The 23,606-nt window shown below is 39.7% G+C and overlaps 1 protein-coding gene across 2 annotated transcripts in view; it reads left to right on the top strand.

Annotated features, from left to right (window-relative positions):
* LOC108893986 (short transient receptor potential channel 4) overlaps positions 1-23,539 on the top strand; it is a 59,873-nt gene extending 36,334 nt beyond the window's left edge. For both annotated transcript variants that reach the window (XM_018692504.1, XM_018692502.2), the window contains 14 exons: positions 1,398-1,627; positions 2,558-2,776; positions 6,578-6,718; positions 7,323-7,499; positions 8,092-8,292; positions 15,484-15,829; positions 16,747-16,886; positions 16,974-17,174; positions 17,287-17,408; positions 17,686-17,881; positions 17,989-18,183; positions 18,821-18,862; positions 19,247-19,336; positions 19,797-23,539. In XM_018692504.1, coding sequence (XP_018548020.1) covers positions 1,469-1,627; positions 2,558-2,776; positions 6,578-6,718; positions 7,323-7,499; positions 8,092-8,292; positions 15,484-15,829; positions 16,747-16,886; positions 16,974-17,174; positions 17,287-17,408; positions 17,686-17,881; positions 17,989-18,183; positions 18,821-18,862; positions 19,247-19,336; positions 19,797-20,510 — 2,943 coding nt within the window. In that variant the 5' untranslated portion in view covers positions 1,398-1,468 and the 3' untranslated portion in view covers positions 20,511-23,539. The remainder of the gene's footprint in view (positions 1-1,397; positions 1,628-2,557; positions 2,777-6,577; positions 6,719-7,322; positions 7,500-8,091; positions 8,293-15,483; positions 15,830-16,746; positions 16,887-16,973; positions 17,175-17,286; positions 17,409-17,685; positions 17,882-17,988; positions 18,184-18,820; positions 18,863-19,246; positions 19,337-19,796) is intronic.
* The last annotated feature ends 67 nt before the right edge of the window (positions 23,540-23,606 follow it).

The following is a 23,606-nucleotide window of genomic DNA, read 5'->3' as shown; positions in this document are numbered from 1 at the left end:
TATGGTTGCATAGCCTGAGATACAGTTTACTAATACTACAGTTATGATTTTAAACACTACTCCCCCATTTTCTATTTAAGTTCAGTATTTTATTATTACAGTCTATTTAAACATTGAGTCTCCAGTTTAATCTAGCCTAAGATAGCAGTCTTTCAACAAATTCTGTCTTCATAAATAGGTATAATGTTCCATTTTAGTTCAAGATGCAGTGTAGTTAGAAGTTTGTGGTGCTGTTGATTTGTGCTGTTCCTGTTTGTCATTATGGAGAGAGATGTTTGTTTATTTATTTATTTAGTCTACTCTCATTGTTATAAATGGGGTGGACAAAATTAATTTAAGAGCACCATAAACTTCAACCCCAGAATGATCACACAGTTCAACCAACATTTCTCCAAAAGAGTTTCAACACAAACTGAACAGTGTAACCTTCGTGAAGAGAGGATTTACTGCAGGACTGTTGTATTAAACTGCATTAGTTTCAGCTGATAAGCAGCCAGCTGAGTGTAGATGTCACTGCTGCCATTTTCCAGAGAACCTAGAGATCTCGACCATTACCTTGTTAGGAGACAATCACAGCACAGTCTCAGTGTGTCACTGCAAAGGTTTTATTTTATTTATTAAAAGTGCTGGAAGCGTCATTTTGCCATCACCAGGCAACCACTAAGTCAGCTGCTGTCAGTCAATTAATAAGCATCACTAATGACATTAACTGAAGCTATTTGTAACTTGAATAAAAAAATCTTACTGTCCATCTCAGCTACAAAACTACAAAACTGGATCATGATGTCTCTTTAGTGAAATGGGCTGAGCTGGAGCAGCCACTAACAACTTTCCCTTTATTGCTCTGGTTTAGTGCAGTGCAGTGATGTTTCTCTGCTTACAATTTAATATTTTTCATCTTTTGGTGCTTTGATGTATTTGTCCAGAAAACACAAGACATGCAATTCTGAGAAATGTGAAGCGTGTGGAGATCAACAGCAATGGAATAAATGCTCCAACGTCACTAAAAGATGCATCTCACTGCAAAAAAAAAAAAAAACTGACACGAAAAATGTCACACTTCACATTCTTATCTGCAGTAAACATACAGTCAAGTAGACTTTATCCAATTTATAAAAGCTGAAAATTCCTATATATTTAAGACTTTCTACTCAAGTTGCAGGCATTATTTGAAAGCCAAAGGTAAAGACTTTACATTAGGTGATGATAGGATAAGTAAATCATGTTATGAATGGAAATGGGTAATGTACCTACTTCATCCCTCTCTGTCTATGTAATTATCTCACCTCTGGTCTCCTTTAGTCCTCCTCTCTTTCTTAGCTCTTCTTACTTGAAAGTCACCGGCAACGACAACGAGTGCCTCCCTCCTATAACACATTTGTCCCTGTCTCTTCTAGTGTGGACTCCCCCTGTCTGGCAGCAGCTGTAGCAGTGTTAGCAGGGTGCTGGTGAGCTGAAGCCCAGGGAGATGTCACAGCTTTACTATCGGCGGACTGACAGCTCCTCGTACCGGGACCGCATCCCGCTGAGAATTGTGCGGGCTGAGTCGGAGCTGTCGCCTTTGGAGAAGGCCTACCTCGGAGCTGTGGAGAAGGGGGACTATGCTAGTGTCAAACAGGCTCTGGAGGTGAGTGTGTGTATAGATATATGGATACGATAATTTGATTGGTGAATGGATGATTGAATACAGCCACTGAAACTCTAAATTATGGATGGATATTAAATCCTTAATCTAATTGGATTGATTTGAAATAGATTTATGGGTAACGTGCAGCCGTGATGATCCTCTGCTCATTTCCAATAACATCTGGGGCCTTTATTTATCTTGACAAGTGTCAGACCTTTAGTAGACACATAATATTGCTAGACACCAGCTGTTTGTTAGAACCACACTATCTGGGGTGCCCAAAATAATGGAAAAAAAGAGAGAAAAAAAACGAGTGTCTGTCATATTGCAATAAAGTTGACAACGCAATGCAGTAAGGCAAGAAAAAAGTAAGAAATAAACAATAAAAAAACAGCAGGAAAAAAAACAAACTTTAGCTGCATTGCATCGCAGTGTTCTCTGACAATGGCAGAAGACACTTTGTGAAAGTTGTTGGAATTTGCATACTTAGCTTGTCAGAGGGAGGATACACTTATCCCTGCTGCAAATAATATTCCACAGTTGCCTCCTCCTTATTTTTTCTTCAATACACAACTGAAGAAGACATTGTTTTGACATGTGCCAAACTAATGCCTGATATGACCACCAAAGCTCCTGCTTAAAAGTACTTAAAAAAAAAAAAAAAGAATAAAAATCAATGTGGCAGAAACTTGTAGTCTTCAGCCCCAAAGGAAAACACTTGATGCAATAGTGTTCCCTTAGACTCGTAGACTTTGAATATCAGTAGGTTACCAGGATGTGGTTATCAGTGTTACGAACAAAGCAAGGTTTGAAGAGTTTCCTCTCAGAAATCAATGTGTATTCTGTGTCCAATCAATGATATTTTAAACCAAGTCCCAGAGTAGCGCTTAAAAGAAACCCTGACTTTCAATCACAACCTTATTTCGTCAGGAGGCAGAGATCTATTTCAAGATCAACATCAACTGCATCGACCCTCTTGGACGCACGGCTCTGCTGATTGCCATCGAGAATGAGAACCTTGAGATCATTGAACTCTTGCTGAGCTTCAACGTCTACGTCGGCGATGCCCTGCTGCACGCAATCCGCAAGGAAGTGGTGGGAGCTGTGGAGCTGCTGCTAAATCACAAGAAACCCAGTGGCGGCATGCAGGTGAGGAAGGGACCAAGGGAAGTGGAAGTAGTTTCAAATTAAGAGTGCTTTATTCATGAGGCTGGAGACTGTCAGCGCACAGACAGAGAGCTGCTGACATAAAGGCTAGGGAAATACGAGGAGAGACTAGGATTGTTGACATTCACTCCAAAAGAAATGCATTCCTATTTTCACTTTTCCCTGCAGCCAAATTGTGTCATCGTGTTTGGGTACTTTTGGTATTGATTTATTTTTATTTTTTAGTTGATAAAGTATATGAATAACTGAAATCCCAGAAAACTATCATGATGATGAGGACAAAAATGTTCCCAGGTTATAACAACAAGATGTGCAGCAGCCACCGGCACAGTCACTCAAGTGCCAAAACACAGGGGGAATTTTGGATCTGACTGAAATGATAGGGTGCAGTGTCAGCCAGTAAAATACTGGTACTATTCTGTTGCTCATAAGCTGCGTGGAGTTGCCTGGAGCTTTTCATACCATCCAAAATAATTGACCCAGCATTGTTGGCAACAACAAAAGCTGACTCTTCAAAAAGCTGTCTTCATAAGCCTTTTTCTGTCTTTTGGAAAAGGAACAGGTCTTACAGAAAAAGATGTAATGAGCATGTTCACCAATAGAAAATATGATGTTTATTTTGTTTGGTGTTAGAGGGTATTCATATATATTTGTCTCTAATCTTGAAAGGATTCAGATTAGTTTCAGAATGTAACACTGCTGTTGGTAAACAAACTGCTCCTTCTGGTTGATGAGAACTGCTTGTTTATTGCTTTAATTACTGTAATCAAAAACAAATAGTCTAATTTATTTCAGATTGGTACTCTTTTGTACTGATTGCTCTCCACTCAAGGAGAATTTTCTTTTCATTTAGTTGTTCCTTTAGTTGTTTTTGTACTGTACACACTGGAACACACACATGCATGCTACCCATGCTTTCTTCCTCTCCTCTCTATCAGCTGAAATGCACCATAAACCACAAAGAAGCAAATGTTTCGGGCCCCATCGATCAACTGTAGGGGAGATTTTATTGCTCTTCCTGTTGTGTCCTGTTGGAAGCATTTGGTTTTGATAAAATAAAGTGAAATAGTGGGAAAAAAAGGGGGTGGGGGGGTGTAAAGAAAAAGGAAGAGCACATTAGGGAACAAAAGAGAGCACAAACACAAGAGATAGCTCAGGCTTGTTTGTTAAGTGGATGTGGGGGGACTGAAAGGCCCAAAATTTCCATTCCAACCCCTCAGCTGTGACATCTATCAGCTGCCACATTTCCTCTTTACCTTAATGTCTTCGTAAGATAGTGCTTCCTCCCATCACATGAGCAGATTGTGGAAATAGATCACTCTAGCGCTACCAAATTTCCCCAAGAGAAGCTCATTGATTATATTAAAAGTCTGTCTGGGAAAAAGCGCATTCTATCCATTGCCAGCGTCTTCTATGAGATTTATTAATAAGGAGATTCATTTTATGCTTTGCTGGAATTGTGCGTATTTATCTTTCTATTTTGCAGGCTGTCTGAATGATGTGTTTGTAACAATCTCGCATGTGGCTGCGGTTTATTTGTTTCCCACCAAGGAGTGCCTTGGATATCAGCGCTTTAAACAGCTTCATGCATTATCCTCTGAGCACAGATATGCATCTGTCGGTGGCACAAACACTGGAGCTCACAATGTTTCTCAATTAAAAGGGCCTTCGGGTGCTATTGTGTTTTGTTGTTTTTGTGTTTTTCTGTCAGCCTTTTCATAGACCACGTTGTTTTTTAGTTCACTGTGCAACCTACATACCATATGCACATACAGATTATGTAAGGGAATCCCTCTTCTTCCCACGTACAACACAGAGCAAAGACCAGAGCTTATTTTCTGCAGTGTCATTCAAAAACAAAACCGCTCAGTGTCCTATTTTGTACCAGCTTCATCTAAATGTTTGTGATGTTGTGCGGTGACAGGTGAAAACCATGGGGAGGCTTAAAAGAGCACAGTGAAAACAAAGGCAAAAGCACACAGCAAAGTCTCACACCAGGCAGATGCTATGTTGCATTTTTAATCAATATGCTGATGGTGGATGCCTCATTCTAATATGAGTAACAAACACACATTACACGGACAAGTGGGCTGTAATTTTGTTTCTTTTCTCCACTATTATCATAACTTCACATCTACAAGCCTGCACTGCTCCTGCTCAATGCTTGGGCACAGGCCAAAGCTGTTTGATGTAGATTATTTAATGTCCCTTTTCCTCCCACATGGAGACCAGAGTATGTAACTTATTAGATCACCCTCCTCTGCGAAATATGACGACTCGCAGACATTGCTCTGTGCCACTTTTTTGGAGTTGCTGCTGCATTGTGACTACTCTGTGAGTAAACTACACAAGTGATTAATGTCTACGTGATAAAACGACTTCAGGGTGCAATATAGCAGATATTAAATAATGTAGTGGTGAGTAGTGGTGATAGTTTCACTGATAGTATTTCTCTTTCTACTTATAATAGACTTTAAAGATAATCATTTTTAAAGCAACCTACAGTACAGTGTATCTCAGATCTAGTCTAAAATATGACTTATGCATTCACATATTTTGTCTTTTAGGCTTTCTTTCCATATAAAATGAATGAAATAAATAAAATGAAGTCTACATATTGAGCTTTGTAATATAAACATAAGCCAAAACAACAGCCAAGGTGGCTGTAGCCAGTAGCATGGATCTATTGCTGGCATTGTCAGTCTGTCAATCAGTCAGTCCACAACTACAGTCCAGGATAGAACATCTTAACAACTGTCAAACTAATGGATCAATTACCACAAATACATTTGTGGTCTTCAGAGGATGAACCGCAATGACTTTGGTGATCCCTTAATCCCAATGATTTTGGTCAGAACAAACCCTGAGTATTTATTGATTAGGAAGTATGAGAATTTTAGCATAATGTATATGTGTTTGCATTGCCCTACAACGTCCTACTTACATACAGTATCTGTTACACAGCCTCTGAGTAGCCCTCAAACTTCAAATTATTTTTTCTTAACTCTTCTGCCTGCTCTTTCAAGCTGCTGCTCTCATGTCTTTAACATTCACTGAACTATAGCTTCTTATTCCTATCTGTCCTCCCTCTGCATCTGGTTTCTAAATAGGCTCTTACCTATCTCATGTTTATCCTTCAACCCTCCTCTCGCCATCTCTCTCTCTCTCCTCCCCTGTTCCCTCATTGCAGAATCAGATAATAGGCTTTCAATTAAAAGCAGTGAAAAGGGCCAGCTTACTCCTCTGCAGCCCGCAGTCATGTATTCCCACTGAATGACACAGGAATAGCAAAAGGGCTTAGCTGGAGTAGGTGATAAGAGGGCTAGGTGGAATGAGTTTCTTTCTGAGCATAATGATTGCCTCTGAAATGTGTGAAATACCGATGCTTTTTACTACACTGGGTCTGTACCCTTTACAGCACTGTTGATATGGATGGCATTTTGTCTGCAACCTTGATAATTCTTTGCTGGTATGTGACCAGTTTTCACTGCCAAAACTCTATCAGCTGTGTTCTTGATCCTGCTTATTCCATTTAACATCATTGTAAAAACCTCTCAACTCTGCTCTTTCAGGTGAATAGAGGATCTTTCAGGCTCTGTGTTTAACCAAACTATTTACTTCCACTTTGCTCTGAGCATGTCATTTAAACCTGAAAGAATGGAAAAGAGACTCTGAGGTCTACAATTTGGCAATAAATTGCATAAAGCCAAGGCCAAATGTGGTGCTCCGAGAGCTTCATTCACTGTATGATTAAAGCTTTTTCTCTCTCCCCTCCCCTGACAGGTTCCTCCTATCTTATTGGACAAGCAGTTCTCCGACTTCACCCCTGACATCACTCCTATCATACTTGCTGCACACACCAACAACTATGAAATTATCAAGCTTCTGGTGCAGAAAGGCGTGTCTATGCCGCAGCCACATGAGGTTGGTAAACCATACGTTTCTAATTTGTGGTGCATATTGTATTTGTGTTTTGTTGTTATTAGCAGCTGAAAACCCCATATGTCCAAAATGTCAGCAGCTGTTCAGAAAATAATAAGTCTTGGTTCACTGTATCCAGAGTGGTATTAAAAAGTATTTTTTATGATAAGCCTAGAAAGTTGGAGTTCCACTGCATTTCTCAGTCAGTCAGATAATACAGAAGATAATGGATTTTCACTCAACAGCATATTCTATGCTAGGTATATTGGACAGTATAGCTCCTATAAAAGATATGACAGAGGATCCTGTTTATTAAACATATAATCAACTAATATCATAAGGTTTTCTGATGCAGTTAAAGGTTTGTTTAATTTTGTCATATTCTGTAATCATGTGAATTTGTTTTACATCTCTTGCCTGCAAGTCGACCTCTTCAACAATATGCATAAATATGTTGAAATTCACACACTGGGCCTTAAACATCTAAATAACATACCCTGGCATCATACTATACTTAGTTGACATAATGGATTCAGCACATGCATTGCTGTTACTAAACACAGGAAAGCTTCATTAAAATGTGCCCATGCTTTGTTTGATGTTGCAGGTGCGCTGTAACTGTGTGGAGTGTGTGTCTAGTTCAGACGTGGACAGCCTGCGACACTCGCGCTCTCGCCTCAACATCTACAAAGCGCTGTCCAGTCCCTCGCTAATTGCACTCTCCAGCGAGGACCCCTTCCTCACTGCGTTCAGGCTCAGCTGGGAGCTGCAGGAGCTCAGCAAGGTGAGGACAGGGGAGCCAGCTAATAATGGAGCTGCAACATCATGATTTGACATTTAAGTACTGAAATGTTGACTGTGTGTTGCATTAATTAACCTCTATTTGCCCTTTCATAATACCAGTATCTGCCATTCAGTGGTTTCCTTGCCTGCTACACTTCATGATATTTCCAGCTAGAAACAGAAATATTTCATGATAAATGTTCTCTAGATAAACACTGCATAACTCTCTCTGTTTTAGGTGTTACCTGACACTGATTAATATTTTACACAGATTTTAACATGTGTGCACTCATTCAGTTTTAGTTGATGAGATGAAAGAACCGATCCCCATAGAATAGAAGATGAAAAACATTTAAAAACACAGCTTATGGAGTTAGGGGATTCAATAAATATCTGTAAACAAGTTTGAAACAGCTTTATGACACAAAATAGCCAGAGGCAGGGTTCTGGTTAGAAACAACACTTTCTAGACATACCTGTACTCTTCGATTTTTCTTGATGTATTGATTTACACGTCAGCTACCAGGTTCTTTCAGGACTATTGGTGTTTTGAGAAACTTGTACTCTGTCCACACTCGACCTGTGTCTTTCAGGTGGAGAATGAGTTCAAATCAGAGTATGAGGAGCTGTCTCAGCAGTGTAAACAGTTCGCCAAGGACCTCCTTGACCAGACGAGGAGCTCTAGAGAGCTGGAGATGATCCTCAACTACAGAGATGATATCAACTTACTGGAGGAGGAGGGCAACAATGACCTGGCAAGACTCAAACTAGCCATCAAGTACCACCAAAAAGAGGTAAGCATGATGCGTGTTAGTGAATAAAGTTAGAGCTGATCATGCATCAGCCTTGCTTTCACGTTTATTATAGTTTAAAGTCTGTACTTTATTTTATACCAACCCTAATGTGTCAGTATATCACACATTAAAACACATGGTCTATGAAGGACAAAGCAAGAACTACACAGAAACTCTTCCTTCTTGGTTTTTCATTTTGGAGGCTGCAGTCATGGGAAGGAAGCAGAGAATATCATCCTTTCTCACTCAAACAGGAGTGTGAGATATCACAGTTGTGTTGTCATTATTTGTATAATATATAACAAATCACATCAGGCTTTTCTTGGTTCTCCTCTGGTTTTATTTTTTCCTTCTGCCCAGTAGTGTTTGCTGCATTATCTACTGTACAGCTTGTTGTTAGATTTCAGTGCCACTTGCTCCAGGCAACATTCACTGTATGTTGCCTGGGGAAGATTGCCAAGTTTTTCTACTCTAAGCCAATACTTTGTCTTCTCATAGGTGTCATTGCCAGCCAATACAAACCAGTGTAATGATGTTAGATTAGCATCAGGCTCTTTTCTAATCCTGCCAGAAGCTGATTTGGGTAGGATTTTATCTGTTTTTGCTTTGGCAGCTCACACAGATGACAGATAGGCAGGGGTAGCTTGAATTCCATTACCAAAGCATTCTAGCTTCAAGGTAATACTTGATTCAATATTAAGATTGTAGCTGTAGCTCTATATTTAGAATGTTGCATGAACTGCCTTAAAATAACATGTAAATAGCTACATAAAACGGTGAGCATTCATTCGGTTCAGGTCAGTTATTATGTCACTGAAAAGACAATAACCTATTGTAGGAATTTTTATATGCAGTACATCCTCTTAAACATGCATGCCATATAATGGTCTGTAATGTTTAATGCAGAACTTGTACAGTGCATCTCTTCTTACTGCACAGGAAAAACATTTGGGAATTAAGCACTGATTACTTTCAAAGACCAGTCTTAGTTTCCTGTGACTAAATTGGTCTTTTTTAATCAACAGCTTTGTACCTTGCATTTTAAGCATTAATGAATAATTATGAGGGTTGTGGTACAAACCTGATAACTCAAAAACAATGTTCAGTTTTGCAGTCCACTGATTTCATGCTTTTGTTTCTGGTGTGTGATAAACACCTTCTCAGTGGGTAGAGCCATGAACTATTAGTATGCAAATGAGCTCATTTACGTAAGGATAATTTCAGTTCCTATACAGTATATTGTCAAATATGTGCCCCTGTTATATGAACCTTCAGTACCTTATATGATTAATAGAGATGTATCTCTAAATTATCTAGAAATTTCTGCTTTATATGATAATTTTAACTGATTGGCAATAAAAGAGTGTTTCAGGTAATTCATCTGCACATACTTTTTACTTTTGTAAATACTTGGTTATGGCTGTATATTTGCTAACCTTACTGTATATTTACCTGTTGAAAGCTTAGATGTGGGTAAATAGGAGAGGTTACCAGAAAATCCTGTTACTAATGCATGAACTATGTTTTTCTGGGTCTAATGTAGGATGTGGGAAGCCTGGCTTTAATTGCCTTGCTAAGTTATGGGAAAGCTGAAGACTTCCTCGGACAAACAGAGAGGGGTTAAACAGGTATTACATCACACAATTGTTCTGCTGAATATAAAGGTGAGGCAGAAATGATGAGGAGGCAGACACATTACTCCCAGGAGCGACTTATATTTCATCCAGCTGTCTGTTGCAGGGAGCTCTGCCTGGTTGTCAGAGATGGATTTTTGCAGGAGTCTTGATTTGTGACGCTGCAGTTTCCTCTTCAATCCATTCAGCTGTTGCACGTGGAGCCATAGGCTGGCAGATGATTATGTTGAGTCACAAAAGCACAGCTGGGAGTAATGTGAGTGCACAGGTGGACACAATGATGGACAGTCCCCTGTCATCTTACCCAACCTCTCTGTCGTTGCCATTAAACCTTTAATTGCACACACTGTAAATGCCTCCTCCTTTTCCGCAACTATCTCTCCACACATCCCCTCTCCCCAGGAGTGATGTCCCAATATGCCCCTCTCCTGAATCCCATCTATATCACCCTTCAATTGCACTATATTTTGATGGAGGACAGTGTCTCATAATGTGGGTAACAATCCACCCAGCTGCCCTTTTCAAATGATAAATGTCCCAGCTCCATAGTCTGGTTAGCAGTCAATTCAAGGTAAAGTTATTCTGCTGGAAATGCTCATTCTGTTGTGTAGGACGTCTGTGGGTGTGTGTGTGTGTGTGCGTGCTGGGAAGAATTATTAGACGGTGCTGTAGTGTGATTGATGTAAAAATCTCTCTGTTACAAAGTCATTGCTCTCTGTAATTGAGTCCTATTTTCTGAAAACAAATGAAAAATCTGTTATTGCAGCAAAAGCTTTTTCAACTATCTTTTCCTGTTCCCAAATTAGTTTCAAGTATATTCTAAAATCAAGTTCCATTTTTTCCCCCTTTCTCGTGAAGCAGCCTGCCTTATTCTGCCTTGCTTCAAAACTCAAGAAGGTGATTTTCTAAATAAGTGTTTGTGATTGTTTGTCTTGCAAAAGCAGCTGCGTGAAACTAGATTTTATATAAATTCAACCACCTAAGAAAGTATTCCATTAACAGTTACTGCCAATGGTATTTTGTGGGATTTTTCTACAGTAAACTATTCATTGATTTGGAGAAAGAGTGAGAATTTGCATTGGAAAATACCAAGCTCATTGAGTCACTGGTGTTATTACAACATAGTTTGCTGCAGTCTCCCGAGAAGGAAAAATGACATCTTTTGCAGGGAGCTCCTCCTTGTTGTCAGAGTAGATTCCAGTAGAGTCCATGTACAGTGTAATTGGACATACACTGACACACATATAGAGGTGGTTAAAAGGATTGGTTTGTGCTTGTGACAAATGATCTTTACGCCAGACAGGGTTTTGCCCCCTGCGAGGCACCGAGGGTTAAGTGGACACTTAGTTGGACTCGTTTGACTGTTTTTGCAGAGAGCTGCTATTATGTTCAGGGCATTTTGTCTGTGGTGTGATTACCACTCATCTTTCACCGATTTTGCAGACAAACACTCAGGCTCTTATAATTGGTGTGACATTCAGCCTGAATGTGCGATTTTTTTTCATAGTGCTGGCTGTTGATGAGTATTCCAGTGAGTCACGAGGAGCCTGTTTTTGACCCTCAACTGAACAAAACGCAGGACAGTTCTCCTCTTAACCCTCTTACAGATGTAGTGTGTGGCGTGCAGTGTGTCATTTATGTTTTTTGTATTTATCCTTGCATCTGTGTGTGTCTTTCAGCTTTGCTGCTGCTGTGCTCCTGGGGTTTATAAAGGCAATTTGAAATGGTCTGAAGAGAAATCTCCACAGGCCTCCCGTCTAAAGAGCTTAGCTAACAGAGCAGTCTATGCTTTGATGCAGCGGGAGGTCAGATCAGATAAATATGATCAGTAACTCATACACATTAATGTGCAGATCATCCCCTCTACTACCCTGAGGGTTTCAACGGTGGATTACCCTCATTTGTACTGATACTCTTGCAAAAATGTAGGTGAGTGTATGGAAGATTCACAGTGAGAGCAAAAGCAGAAAGTCTCTTTTAATATTTGAAATTGTTAGAGGCGCCATGGGAAGCCTATCAATTTTACATGCTGTAGTTTGACGTTGCCCCCTTGTGATATCTTATAAAAACTGCAATTCAGTATTTCAGATGTTTTTAATGTCTCCATTAAATGGAGATTAAATTGCTCTAACAGGACTAAGTGTTATGTAGTGAGAGACCATGAGCACTCAGTTGTTTCAGCAATTCACTGCAACAAATATCTGTCTTCAACAGTGTGTCTCCAATGTTCAGCAACATTCAGCCTTCAATTCATAGTTTTCATAAAACAAGCGAAATAAATAACACTTCTTGCTCTCAGTGCAGTCTGAAACACACAAGTTTATCTGTAAAATAATCTCACACTGTTGCCTGACATTTTCACTCGTAAACTAAATGACCAGTTAGATCTCTTGCAGTATTGCTAGATTGTTTTTTTATACCCAGTTTCATATAATATAGTTGTACACTTGTCCAAGGTCACATTTACAAAGTGGACATTTTCAGAACCAGCTTACATGTTTGTGCAGTTTTGGTGGTGTCATGCACAGTCCTTCAACACCCTGTTTTTAAGCATGAGACAGTGTTATCATCACTGTGTGGGTTGATTCAGCAATCCTGTTTTTCATCTTGAGGCTCATGTACATCATGCAGAGGTCTAAGCATGTTTGTAGACTGATTCTAATTAACTTATAAGATATGACAGCTATACTGTAGAGGAAATATTTTTTATATGCATACCATGTAGGAATAACATCATAGCGTACAAGCAAAGGTGATCAGATAGATGATCTTGCCACATCTGACCACAAAAAACTTACATATCTATAAATTATTGACTTTTGAGGAGTAAAGTAAGTACAATTGTGTGGAGAGAGTTTTATTGTTCCTTTGAGAAATATTTGAAATAATCACTCTGTGGTCTTGGACTAAATCCATTTCAACTCTTACCAAAGCAAAAAGCAACTGAAACAAAACCAGCTGAGCTGCATGCTTGTCAGTGTTTGTCAGGGAAAGTGGAGGAGAAGAGTTTCAGCAGAATGTTTATGTTGGTAAAGCTTCAGGGGAACATGTCTTCATGGAGCTGCAGAGTAGACACACAGTGAGAAGCACTGGCATTTTTGGACAGTTGACAGTGGAGAGAGGCGGGAAAGGTTGAGAGACACTTTCTCAACTGGACTTGAGACCTGGAGGGATTCTCTTTGAGTTGTGTGAACAAGCCACCCTCAGGCTATATGACACTTTGCTACTGCTGTCTGCTGCTGAGTATTGTGAGTAATTGTGACAGACAAAGGGAGGTGTGTGACATGTTCGGACTTTCTCCCCCAGGACATAAGATTGGAAGAGAGGTTTTAGGATGGGAAAGTATTTTGTGTAATGAATGGAAGTTAAGATATGAAACAAAAGAATTAATCCAGGCAAATTATCCTCTCAGTTTCTTCTTCCATTGAGGCCAGTGTATGTTTTCTTGGAAACTGCTTAGCTGTTTTTTTCCTCACTCGCTCTACTTTAGTATCTAAAAGATGACACTGCATGTCACCAGCTGCTTGATGGAAAGATTTTATCTTGCTACAGTTTGTTAATGATTTTAAATCTGCTCTGTCTTTCTGTAAAATAAAACAATATGAACAAAATAACTGAATAAATACTTCTTACTGGAACCACATATTTCCCCCTTAAAGTAGTTAATCTGATTAGATTTTTGACAAGTGTATTAACATGGATACATTTCCTAATTATAACGTTAATTATCTTAAATTGTGACCTCATTAGCATCACTGTCAGTATTTAATGCATCATGCTGATTAAGGCAATACATTAGGCAGCTCAAGTGCCTCTTGTTTACTGTCATTAATTAGACATAATGTACTGACAAGCGGTGTAAGATGTAAACTAACAATGACCCTTTTTTGTTTATGAATGGACCTTTTATTTGTTCCCCCGAAAGTCCAAGTACCTGTGTGACACAACAGTTACAACCATTGATACAACCATCAAAGCTTTCTTTAAACAGTTCTATCTATAGCTGCTGCAGAGTTCAAAACAAAGGCTCATAATTTATTTATTTATTTTTTTTTTCATTATTTTTTTGGGCTGAAGTACTTCATTACAAGACTTAGCTGGCACCCACGGGTCTGCTTCAGACTTTGGGTGCAACACTTAATGAGGTTAGCCATCTTGTCTATAATAAGGCTCATGCTCAAAAGGAGCCTTATAAAAAGAGAAAATCAGCAGGGACTTTTTCCTTCTCCCTTTCCCCTTTATTATTCCATCATCCGAATATGCTGTTGATACAAAGAGTTGAAGCCGTATCATTGCTCATCCCTATTATTTTTATGCTCTCTCTCACACACTCTCTGCTTTTCTCTCATTTGGAAAGAGAAAAGGTATTCGTCTTCTTCTCCACTCAACCATAAAATTCATCCCCTGTACTCACCCCTTGCACTCAAGTTTTGTGGTAATACTGTGGTTGAAGTATGGAAATATGAGCCATTCTACTCCAGACCCCAACGCACATAGGGATCTCTGGTTCCCATGGTAACCAGGCTGCAGAGTTGGTGAATTGGCACCCACCGGTGCCGGTTGACACTTTGACTCTGATATAGAGGCTCTACATGATATTTCACAACATTTTGTGTGTGCTTGCGTAAGTGTTGTGCATGTGCATGCTGCCAGACTCATTTATACAATTTCAGTACAAGGTTTTTTTTTCTTTACAAGAATGTTGCAGAGTTACCAGAATGTAACACAGGTACCTTTAGATTATCACCAGGGGCTGTTGCCTCAGTCTGTTTGGCTGAGACTGTCTCACAGCACAGCTGCAGATTTGATGCATTGATATTTTGGCCTTGCTGATGATTTTAAATCTGTACTTAGTTACCAAGAGGAGCACAGCATTAACTTTACAAAATTTCCCATGTTTTTTTTTTTTTTTTTTTTACTTTTGTAGTCACATAAGGTATTGATCCCCTAGCAACACAAAACATCAAACAACAGAAAAGAAGACAAAATATTTCCCACATGTTGATGTATTTTCAATCAGTCCTGTTGCGGATAAGAGACAAAATATTGTCTGCTTTAGATGAAGTTCCAATCATATTCAGACATCTTGGGGAGGAATGTTATTATCTCAAGAAAATCAGCAAGAAATTCAGTGTGGTCATACTGTGGTTTCATGACAACATGTGGATTCCTTTGCACAGGCCTTGCTGCTTGTGTAAGGCTTCCTTTTCTTCCATTACCTGATTTCTTTCTAATGTATCAGTGTGTGTCAATGATTATCCTTCAGTTTTCTGACAACTACAACACATCCTACTCGTCCGTTTGTATGCTCTGAACTGGAACTAGCTGCAGGTGCTAATTCTGGCATGTGGTCGCTAGGGCATTATGTTCTGTGTAAAACCACTGCATAGCCTCAGGCTGAGGATGCTGTCTCCCAGCAGGCTTACATGCTGCAATGATACCTTAGATTAGTGTATGAGAAGCTCTTCTTCTGAGTCATTTTTTATCTCTGTAGATCAAACAGATGAAAAGTATAACTCTCCCCTTCCTTCTATGTTTTTCCTTCTATGTTTTTAAGTTTGTAGCTCAGCCAAACTGCCAGCAGCTTTTGGCATCCCGGTGGTACGATGAGTTCCCCGGCTGGAGGCGGCGACACTGGGCAGGGAAGTTCTTCACCTGTGTCTTCATCGGCCTCCTCTACCCCGTGTTTGCCTTCTGCTACCTCATCGCTCCAAAGAGTCGTTATGGCCTCTTCATCCGTAAGCCTTTCATCAAGTTCATCTGCCACACTGCGTCCTACTTGACCTTTCTGTTCCTGCTGCTCCTCGCCTCCCAGCACATTGTCACCACTGAGCAGGACAGGCAGGATAGACAAGGCCCCGCACCGACCACTGTGGAGTGGATGATCCTACCCTGGGTGCTGGGTGAGTAAAAGAGGGAGAGGGCTGAGGGCTCTAATTACCACGATACCCCTGAGCCTCAGTTGATGTTGCTATGGAGAAGACGAACCAGAAGTGCGAGTCAAAGATATAGAAATTCAGAACATTTCGAAGGGCTCAGATTAGGTCTGTAGTTGTAAATCAACCTTTGTAAACCTGAACTGGTATCAGTCATGAGTTTAAAGAAAGACACTGAAAAAGAAGTGCTTTTGGGAACATCTGTGCACAGATAGAAAGCAGAAAACTGCACCTACACTTTGCATGACGATGACGTTACAAGTATGAGTTTTGACCCTGTCTGCGATTGCACAGTGACCATCCAGAATCAGAGGACATGTTCCATTGCTGGTTACTGTGTATGTATTCAAACCTACCTGGGTGATGGAAAAGCTCCCACCCTCAGCCATCTTGACAGCAGAGACGAAGGCTCCACCTGAACTCTGATTGGACTCTGCTTTGTGATTGGATTGTCATACTTTAGTGCTAATCTGCTATACCCTGCAAATATGCTAAGCTAATTTGATAAGCATGGTAAGCATTATACCTGCTAAATATCAGCATGCCAGCTTTATCATTATGAGTTTGCTAGCATGCTGACTTTGGAATGTAACTCGTGTCTAAATTCAGCCTCACAGAGCGGCAGACTGTTTTTAATAAAATATCCAGGTATTTTCTGATGCAGTTTCTGATCTGTCATAGTGATGATTCAGTCAGGAGAGTTTCATGCCCATCCAAGCTTGAAGTACTCAAACTCCCACTCACCTAAAGTTGTCTATGCAGAAAATGAGCGGATTTGCACAACCCTGGAAGCCCAGAATAACTATACTATTTAAACTGATGCCTGCAGGAAACAGGTACTGTGCATGGCCCAAAATATGATCAGACAATTTCTGTAATCCTAGGTTTCATCTGGGCAGAGATCAAGCAAATGTGGGACGGTGGTTTCCAAGACTACGTCCACGACTGGTGGAACCTGATGGACTTTGTCATGAACTCTCTGTACCTGGCCACCATCTCCCTTAAGATTGTAGCCTACACTAAGGTAACCAATTATCTATGAATAGCAGTAAAATTATCAAGTGTAGTGTGCTCTAACTTTGCCTGTTCCTTACTCCTTTTCCCGGTTCAGTACAGTGGCAGTAAACCCAGGAACCAGTGGGAAATGTGGCACCCAACCTTAGTTGCTGAGGCAGTGTTTGCCATAGCAAACATTTTCAGTTCCCTGCGCCTGATCTCACTCTTCACAGCCAACTCTCATCTGGGGCCACTGCAGATCTCTCTTGGGAGAATGCTGCTGGACATCCTGAAGTTCCTCTTCATCTACTGTCTGGTAAACACACAAATGTTTCCACACATACGGGAACATCAACATGCAGTGTGTGACAGTAAACATGATAGGCTTGAATAATTGCATCCACTTTGCACACGCTGTCTCTCTCCAGGTTCTACTTGCTTTTGCTAACGGGCTGAACCAGCTGTACTTTTACTATGAGACCAAGGCTTCAGATGAGAGGGGAAAATGCAAGGGCATCCGATGTGTGGAGCAGAATAACGCTTTCTCCACGTGAGTTCACATGAATGTCAGCTAGCTTGCACGTGTAGAGTGGATGTGTGATGTTGTTAAATTGAGCGGCAAACAAAGAGAGAGTTGTGTGTCTGTGTACGTTGCTGTCACTGATTGCAAAACGTGTGAAAACCCACAAGAAGTTTTCAGAGCAGAATTTAATAAACAGGGGTAGTGGAATTTTTCTCAGCTTTATTTAAAAAATCCTTCAATTGATAAAATGTTCAACCCACAGTTGAAATGCATAATATTTATAACTTGTATCTTTCTCTTGCAGGTTATTTGAGACCCTGCAGTCTCTCTTCTGGTCAATCTTTGGCTTAATCAACCTGTATGTGACCAACGTGGACCCAGACCACCAGTTCACTGAGTTTGTTGGCGCCACCATGTTCGGCACCTACAATATCATTTCACTGGTGGTGCTCCTCAACATGCTCATAGCCATGATGAACAACTCCTACCAGCACATTGCTGTGAGCACAGAGACAAACATGCTGCAAACAAACAAGAAACGTGTGTTGAGTGAGTAGATAACACAATACAAAAATGCTTTTCAAATTTCCCCTGATCTTGATTTCAGGATCATGCAGACATCGAGTGGAAGTTTGCCAGGACGAAACTGTGGATGAGTTACTTTGAAGAAGGGGCCACTCTGCCGGCCCCGTTCAACATCGTCCCCAGCCCCAAATCATTCTGGTACCTCATGTGTTGGATTAAGAGGCAGGTGTGCAAGAGGACAAACTCCAAACGCCCTGAAACCTTTGGATCTCTTGGTGTAAGTTTGATGTCAAAAACACAGAAATGACTTTTCTTAATACACCATTATATGCCCTTATTTGTGCAGCCATTGTGTTAGAGTAGCAGAGGTGAAATAATTAGTTACAGAATAAGTTCAGTGACTACAACTAATCCATCCGTAACTAGACAGCCATTTTGACAATCAATTCATCTTTTCAGTCATTATTAAAGCATAAATTCCAAACATTCAGTACTTACCAAATGTCAGGGTTTACTACTTTTCTTTATCTTGTGTGATAACAAACTAAATATCTTTGGTTTTGGACCGATGGTGAGATAAAACAAGGAGTTTCATGATGCCATCTCGGGCATGTCTTAGTTTTCTAACATTTTATTAACAAAATGATTTATCAGTTAACAGAGAAAACAACAGACAAATTAATCATTTATGAAAATAATCTTTACTTGCGGCCTTGAAGAGAATCCATTAATTTTTCAGATGATTGAAATCGCACTTTAGAGCAGAAGTCTTTACTGTTGCATCTCACAGGGGCAATGTGTTGTGAGACACAGTTTTGTAAGTTTTGTAAGAAAAATGTAGTTTCTTTTTGTTCTTTCACTCATCTCCACCTCTCATTCTAACCCATTCTCTTTGGCATCTGGTGTCTGAGCAGAGGCGAGCAGCAGAGAATCTGAGGATAAACCATCAGTATCAGGTAAATGTTGCCTTTGTCTTTCAGAGCAAGTCGAAAGAAATGATGTCCGTGCATGTGTTCGTGCGTGTGTGCGTATATTCTGCTCTTCAACTGCCTTTCTCCACCTTCAATTTCAGTCTGTCAATAGAATGCTTATGCCACGTCTCACACAATACGCCTAACATTTACACTCAGTGGGATGTTCATCACCATTCTCTGTAGAGGATTTCTATTTCTCCACATCTGCAGGGGGTTATTGTATTATTTATAGAAGATGTTTTCTTTTGAGTGTATGTATTTGTAGTCTTTTCCAGACTGACTGACTGTGAGTTTTGTATTGAAACGACATTTCCATTCAGTATTAGAAGACGTTATTGTTTTCAAAGGATTTTTTCACTGTTATAGGAGGTTCTGAGGAACTTGGTGAAACGTTATGTTGCCGCCATGATCAGAGATGCCAAGACAGAGGAGGGCCTGACTGAAGAGAACTTCAAGGTGAGTTGAGGTTTTATGGGGCAAAAAAAAGGCTTAAAGCTGCTATAATCAATATTTCTGTATAAATAATAGATCACATAACTGCATGTATTCGCAGGGTCACTCATAGCAATATAAAACTTTCTATACACACACAAAAATCAGCCGTCATTTAGCAGTATTGACTCTTGTTGTTAAAGCGTATTGTCTGTTATTTGTCAGCTGTGATTTCAATCTTCCAATATGTGTTATTGCTTTAAAATAAGTGCCATGTTTAAATGTTCTTATTTTCTTTGTGAGAAAAACAAAGTGCTGCATCATTACTTTATGAATTACACTTTATCCACTTAGTATTGACTGCGTTGAAATCAATCAATACTCTTTGGAGTGTTCTGCAAACACCAATGACTTGGACTAATCGTGAAATGAAAAGCATTAGTTAATTCACCAGGGGAGCTTACTCTTTGCTTTGCATTCTCAGGAGCTGAAACAAGATATCTCCAGTTTTCGATATGAGGTGATGGGCATGATGAAAACAGGGAAGCCTGCTCTACAGGGGGCAAAGGCCAGCGGCAGCTCAGTGGAGTCCAGTCTTGCTTACCCCAATTCCTCACTCAAGGTCTCCCCTTGCCCTCAGAGCAGCCAGGTGAAAAGCAAACTCAACAGATTCAAGGTCATCACCTCTATCCTGAAGCAGGGCAGCTCTACAGCTTCACCCAGACCGCCTGAGGCCTCCAACGGTCTACCCAATGGACTCCTGTCGGTGGATTCTGATGAGAGCCCCAGCGAAAAGTCAAGTCAGAGGAGAAACTTCCCCAAAGATATCACTGACTTTGGCCTTTTCCAGAAACGCCACTGGGACAGCAACGAAGCCACGTCAGGCACAGGAGAGATTTCCAGAAACATGTACTCTTTATCAGAGGAGGCAGGTGAGTCTGGGGGCTCAGACGCAGATGAGCAGGACAAAGGGCATAGGTCTCGAGGTAAGGATGAGGAAGAGCTCTTAAAGGGAGAAAAGGCAGAAAAGGCTGCAGTGACTGAGGCAGCGAATGAGGATATCGAGGTCTCAAATACCAACCGCAGCTCGGAGGAAGATGGAGGAAAAGAAACTGAGGAAAAGGACAAAGAGACTTTATCCTGCAGTGGCCCAGTAGCTGACGGATGTTTGCCGGGGACATGCAGAGAAGAAGCTTAAGACATGGAGATGCATGAACACAACTACAGGCCACGTAATGCTGGACTGAAGACAGAGACTGACAATCAATGTGAGGAATGCCATTGCAGACATGTATGCATCATTGTTTGTTTTGCAAAGAGTCTAACTTTTCCAGTAATTACTAAACTAATGATCAGCTTTGATCTTTGGAGACTCAGGGAGGCCATTGGTTTAAGAGTTTTAAAATGTTGTTATATTAGCAGAGGAGATGCAGCAAAGGCAAGGTAAGGAGCTCTGTGTGAGCATCGCAAGGATTTAGATTTTAGGATAAAGTCATTTCAGCTTATCTTTTCCCTACAGATGATTGGAACGTAATTATTTCCTAAGACTGATAATTTCCTCTTTTTTTAATTACCCCCCTCCTTCTTTGCCGTTATCTGACATGTGCCCTTCTTTTCAAGTTATCCACAGTTAACCATATTCTCTCCTGTATCAATCTCTCTCTACCTCTTTTCCTTTCCTGTTTATGTGTACATTGCTTTATCTCTCCCTATCTTTACTCACTAGAGCAATAGATGTGTTCTGTTATAGACCTGACTCTCTGCCTTATTCTGTCTGTTTCTGCACTTTACACACTTTACACTGGCATACAGTATCTCAAAGATGTGTCAAGCTCTGATCATGCAACAGCAACTCTGTCAATGTTTTTCTATGCAAAAACCTGGGATTGCGATTCTCACCATTCTGATGAGAACCATGGCATATATTCAGCAGTGGCACTTCATATATTAGTATTCTCATACATATGAAGGTATATACAGAGATATACAGTATACCATACCATACCATTTAAAGCAACATATTATTCGTGTTATGTCACTCCTACAGAAAATGAACTTGTTATTTTGAAAAGATATACTGTTTTTAAGAGGTACCTTTAGACGTCATGTTAGTTTGTATGAATGATGATATAGAAATTAAAGCATAGATCAGAAATAAACCTAAAAATACACTCTTTAATTGGCCTTTTTTTTCTTTTGTTCAAGCATGAAGACAACACTCAAACACTATGATGCTGTCATGACGGGCCAACACGGTTGCACATTGCTCTTGAGGATTTTACTTTTATTTTATTCTAGATTGCTGCTAAGTAGTTAAACAATGATTGCTAAGGCTTTTGTAGTCTTTCATTCACACTCTCATAAATGTTTATTGATCCTAAAGAAGATCTGTGAGATACTCAAAAGAAGTCCTGTTTATATATATATAAACAGTTGTTTAAAAATTTTTTTTTTCTGTTTTCATGGATTTAGTCTGTCACGTTTATGACCTTGAAAAAGTTTTAAAACCATGGAAGCAAAACAAAATAGAACCAGGACCTGATGTTTTTCCATTGAAGATAATGTATGCAAACAAGGACTGTTAATGGTTTAATGGTTTTTCATGTAATTTACACATTTCTATGTGGTTGTCTAGTTGATAATCGATCAGACATGGTCTCTCAAAATAATGAATCACTTCTAATTTAAAAGACAGAGGTTCACTCCACTGCTGAGGCTTCAAAATAAAAGCACATACATTTTCATTTGCATTGAGCTTCTTGGTTAGTTTAGAGAAGACAAACAAGGTATAGGCCAAAGGTCATCAGAAAGTTAAAAGCACGTCATATTAAAAATCCCAAATGATAAATTCATACAAGAGTCTTTTCTCCAGCTATTTAACTTTTTATCTTGTAACTTTTCACTTTAAAAGTTTAAAAAGTTTAAAAGATGAAAGAACATTATAATGATTGCATTATTATGGAGTCACATGAAGTTCTGCACAGAATTACTAAATCCTTTCAAGAGGCTTTTTCCCTTCTCCTCCACCAGTAATCTGTCCATTAACAGCTGACACATCCTTCCATTAGTTCTAACAGTCAGTGTAGCAAAACCACAAAGAGAGGACACTGCAAATGTGTCCTTTATCTGCCAGCAATTTCCCACCACTTCAGCAGCTGCTCTTACACTGCCATGAGCTGCCATGAGCAGCAAGAGTTTGTTAATCGAAAGTGCACTACAGTCATTATATTATATTATATTATATTATATTAATCTCAGAGTCTTTCTCAATGATTGGAGGAGCAGGAGATTGAACCACCAACCCCTGTGATTATTAATTACCACAGACCAGACATTTTTGTTTTCTCTGCACTGATATTTTTCTGGCTGCTTTGCGTCACTGTCCTGTTTGTGTTAGTGGCCTGTAATTTCTATCAGTGAGCAAGTGACCAAGCAAGTGAAAAAGAGATGAAATATTCAACAGATGATGAAACTGCTCCATGTGTGATCAAAAGGCTGAGCTGAAATGCTCCTGGGGTTGTGATGGATCTTCCAGCAGCACTGAACCAGACTGTCACAGATTCAGAAACATGTGAATATAAAGTGCTCCAACTTACATATATACATGTTCATACTCATATGTTAAATGTTAGAATCATGTTTCATTTAGTCATATTTGTATTATGTAGTGCAGTGTTAGTTCAAAATACTGTTGTGTTACTCAGTTATGACTGAACTGATTCTGAACATCCACATTTCAGTTTATGAATTACATGAATTATGAATGTGACTGAAATTTCCCCCAGGAAAAAAGATCTGCTTAAGATCCATTTAAATTTACAGTGCATCTGATGGATCAGAATGTATTTGTAAATAAATATAATAGATAAAGATAAAATCTGATTCATTTCTCTAGTTTTTGGAGATCATCTTACTGCTCCTTCGCTGTCAAATATGACAAATATGATTCAAAATTTAGAGAATATTTAACAACATGAAGGACTCGTGGCCTTCAGGAGCTGTTACACCCTTTGTTCTACAGCAAAGGCCAAAAAAAAAAAGAATAACTTGTGCTTGAGGCTCAGCCAGCAGTGGTAACAAGCTTAAGCAAATGCCTGAACCAACACAACCACACACACACTCACAGTTGATACAATCACAGACTGTTAATCCAAACAAAACAAAACTGTCCACACACAAGGTTCACAATTCCAAACAGATTTATCCTATTAAAGTGTATAACATGGATATTTGCTGTCTTTTTTTGTGCCCAGAACACACAAAAATATGTAAATATAGACCTGTTATACAGATG

Source organism: Lates calcarifer, linkage group LG20, assembly GCF_001640805.2.
Source record: "Lates calcarifer isolate ASB-BC8 linkage group LG20, TLL_Latcal_v3, whole genome shotgun sequence".
NCBI lineage: Eukaryota > Metazoa > Chordata > Actinopteri > Centropomidae > Lates > Lates calcarifer.
The sequence above is the reverse complement of the archived record's forward strand: the minus strand, read 5'-3'. Positions and strand labels throughout refer to the sequence as shown.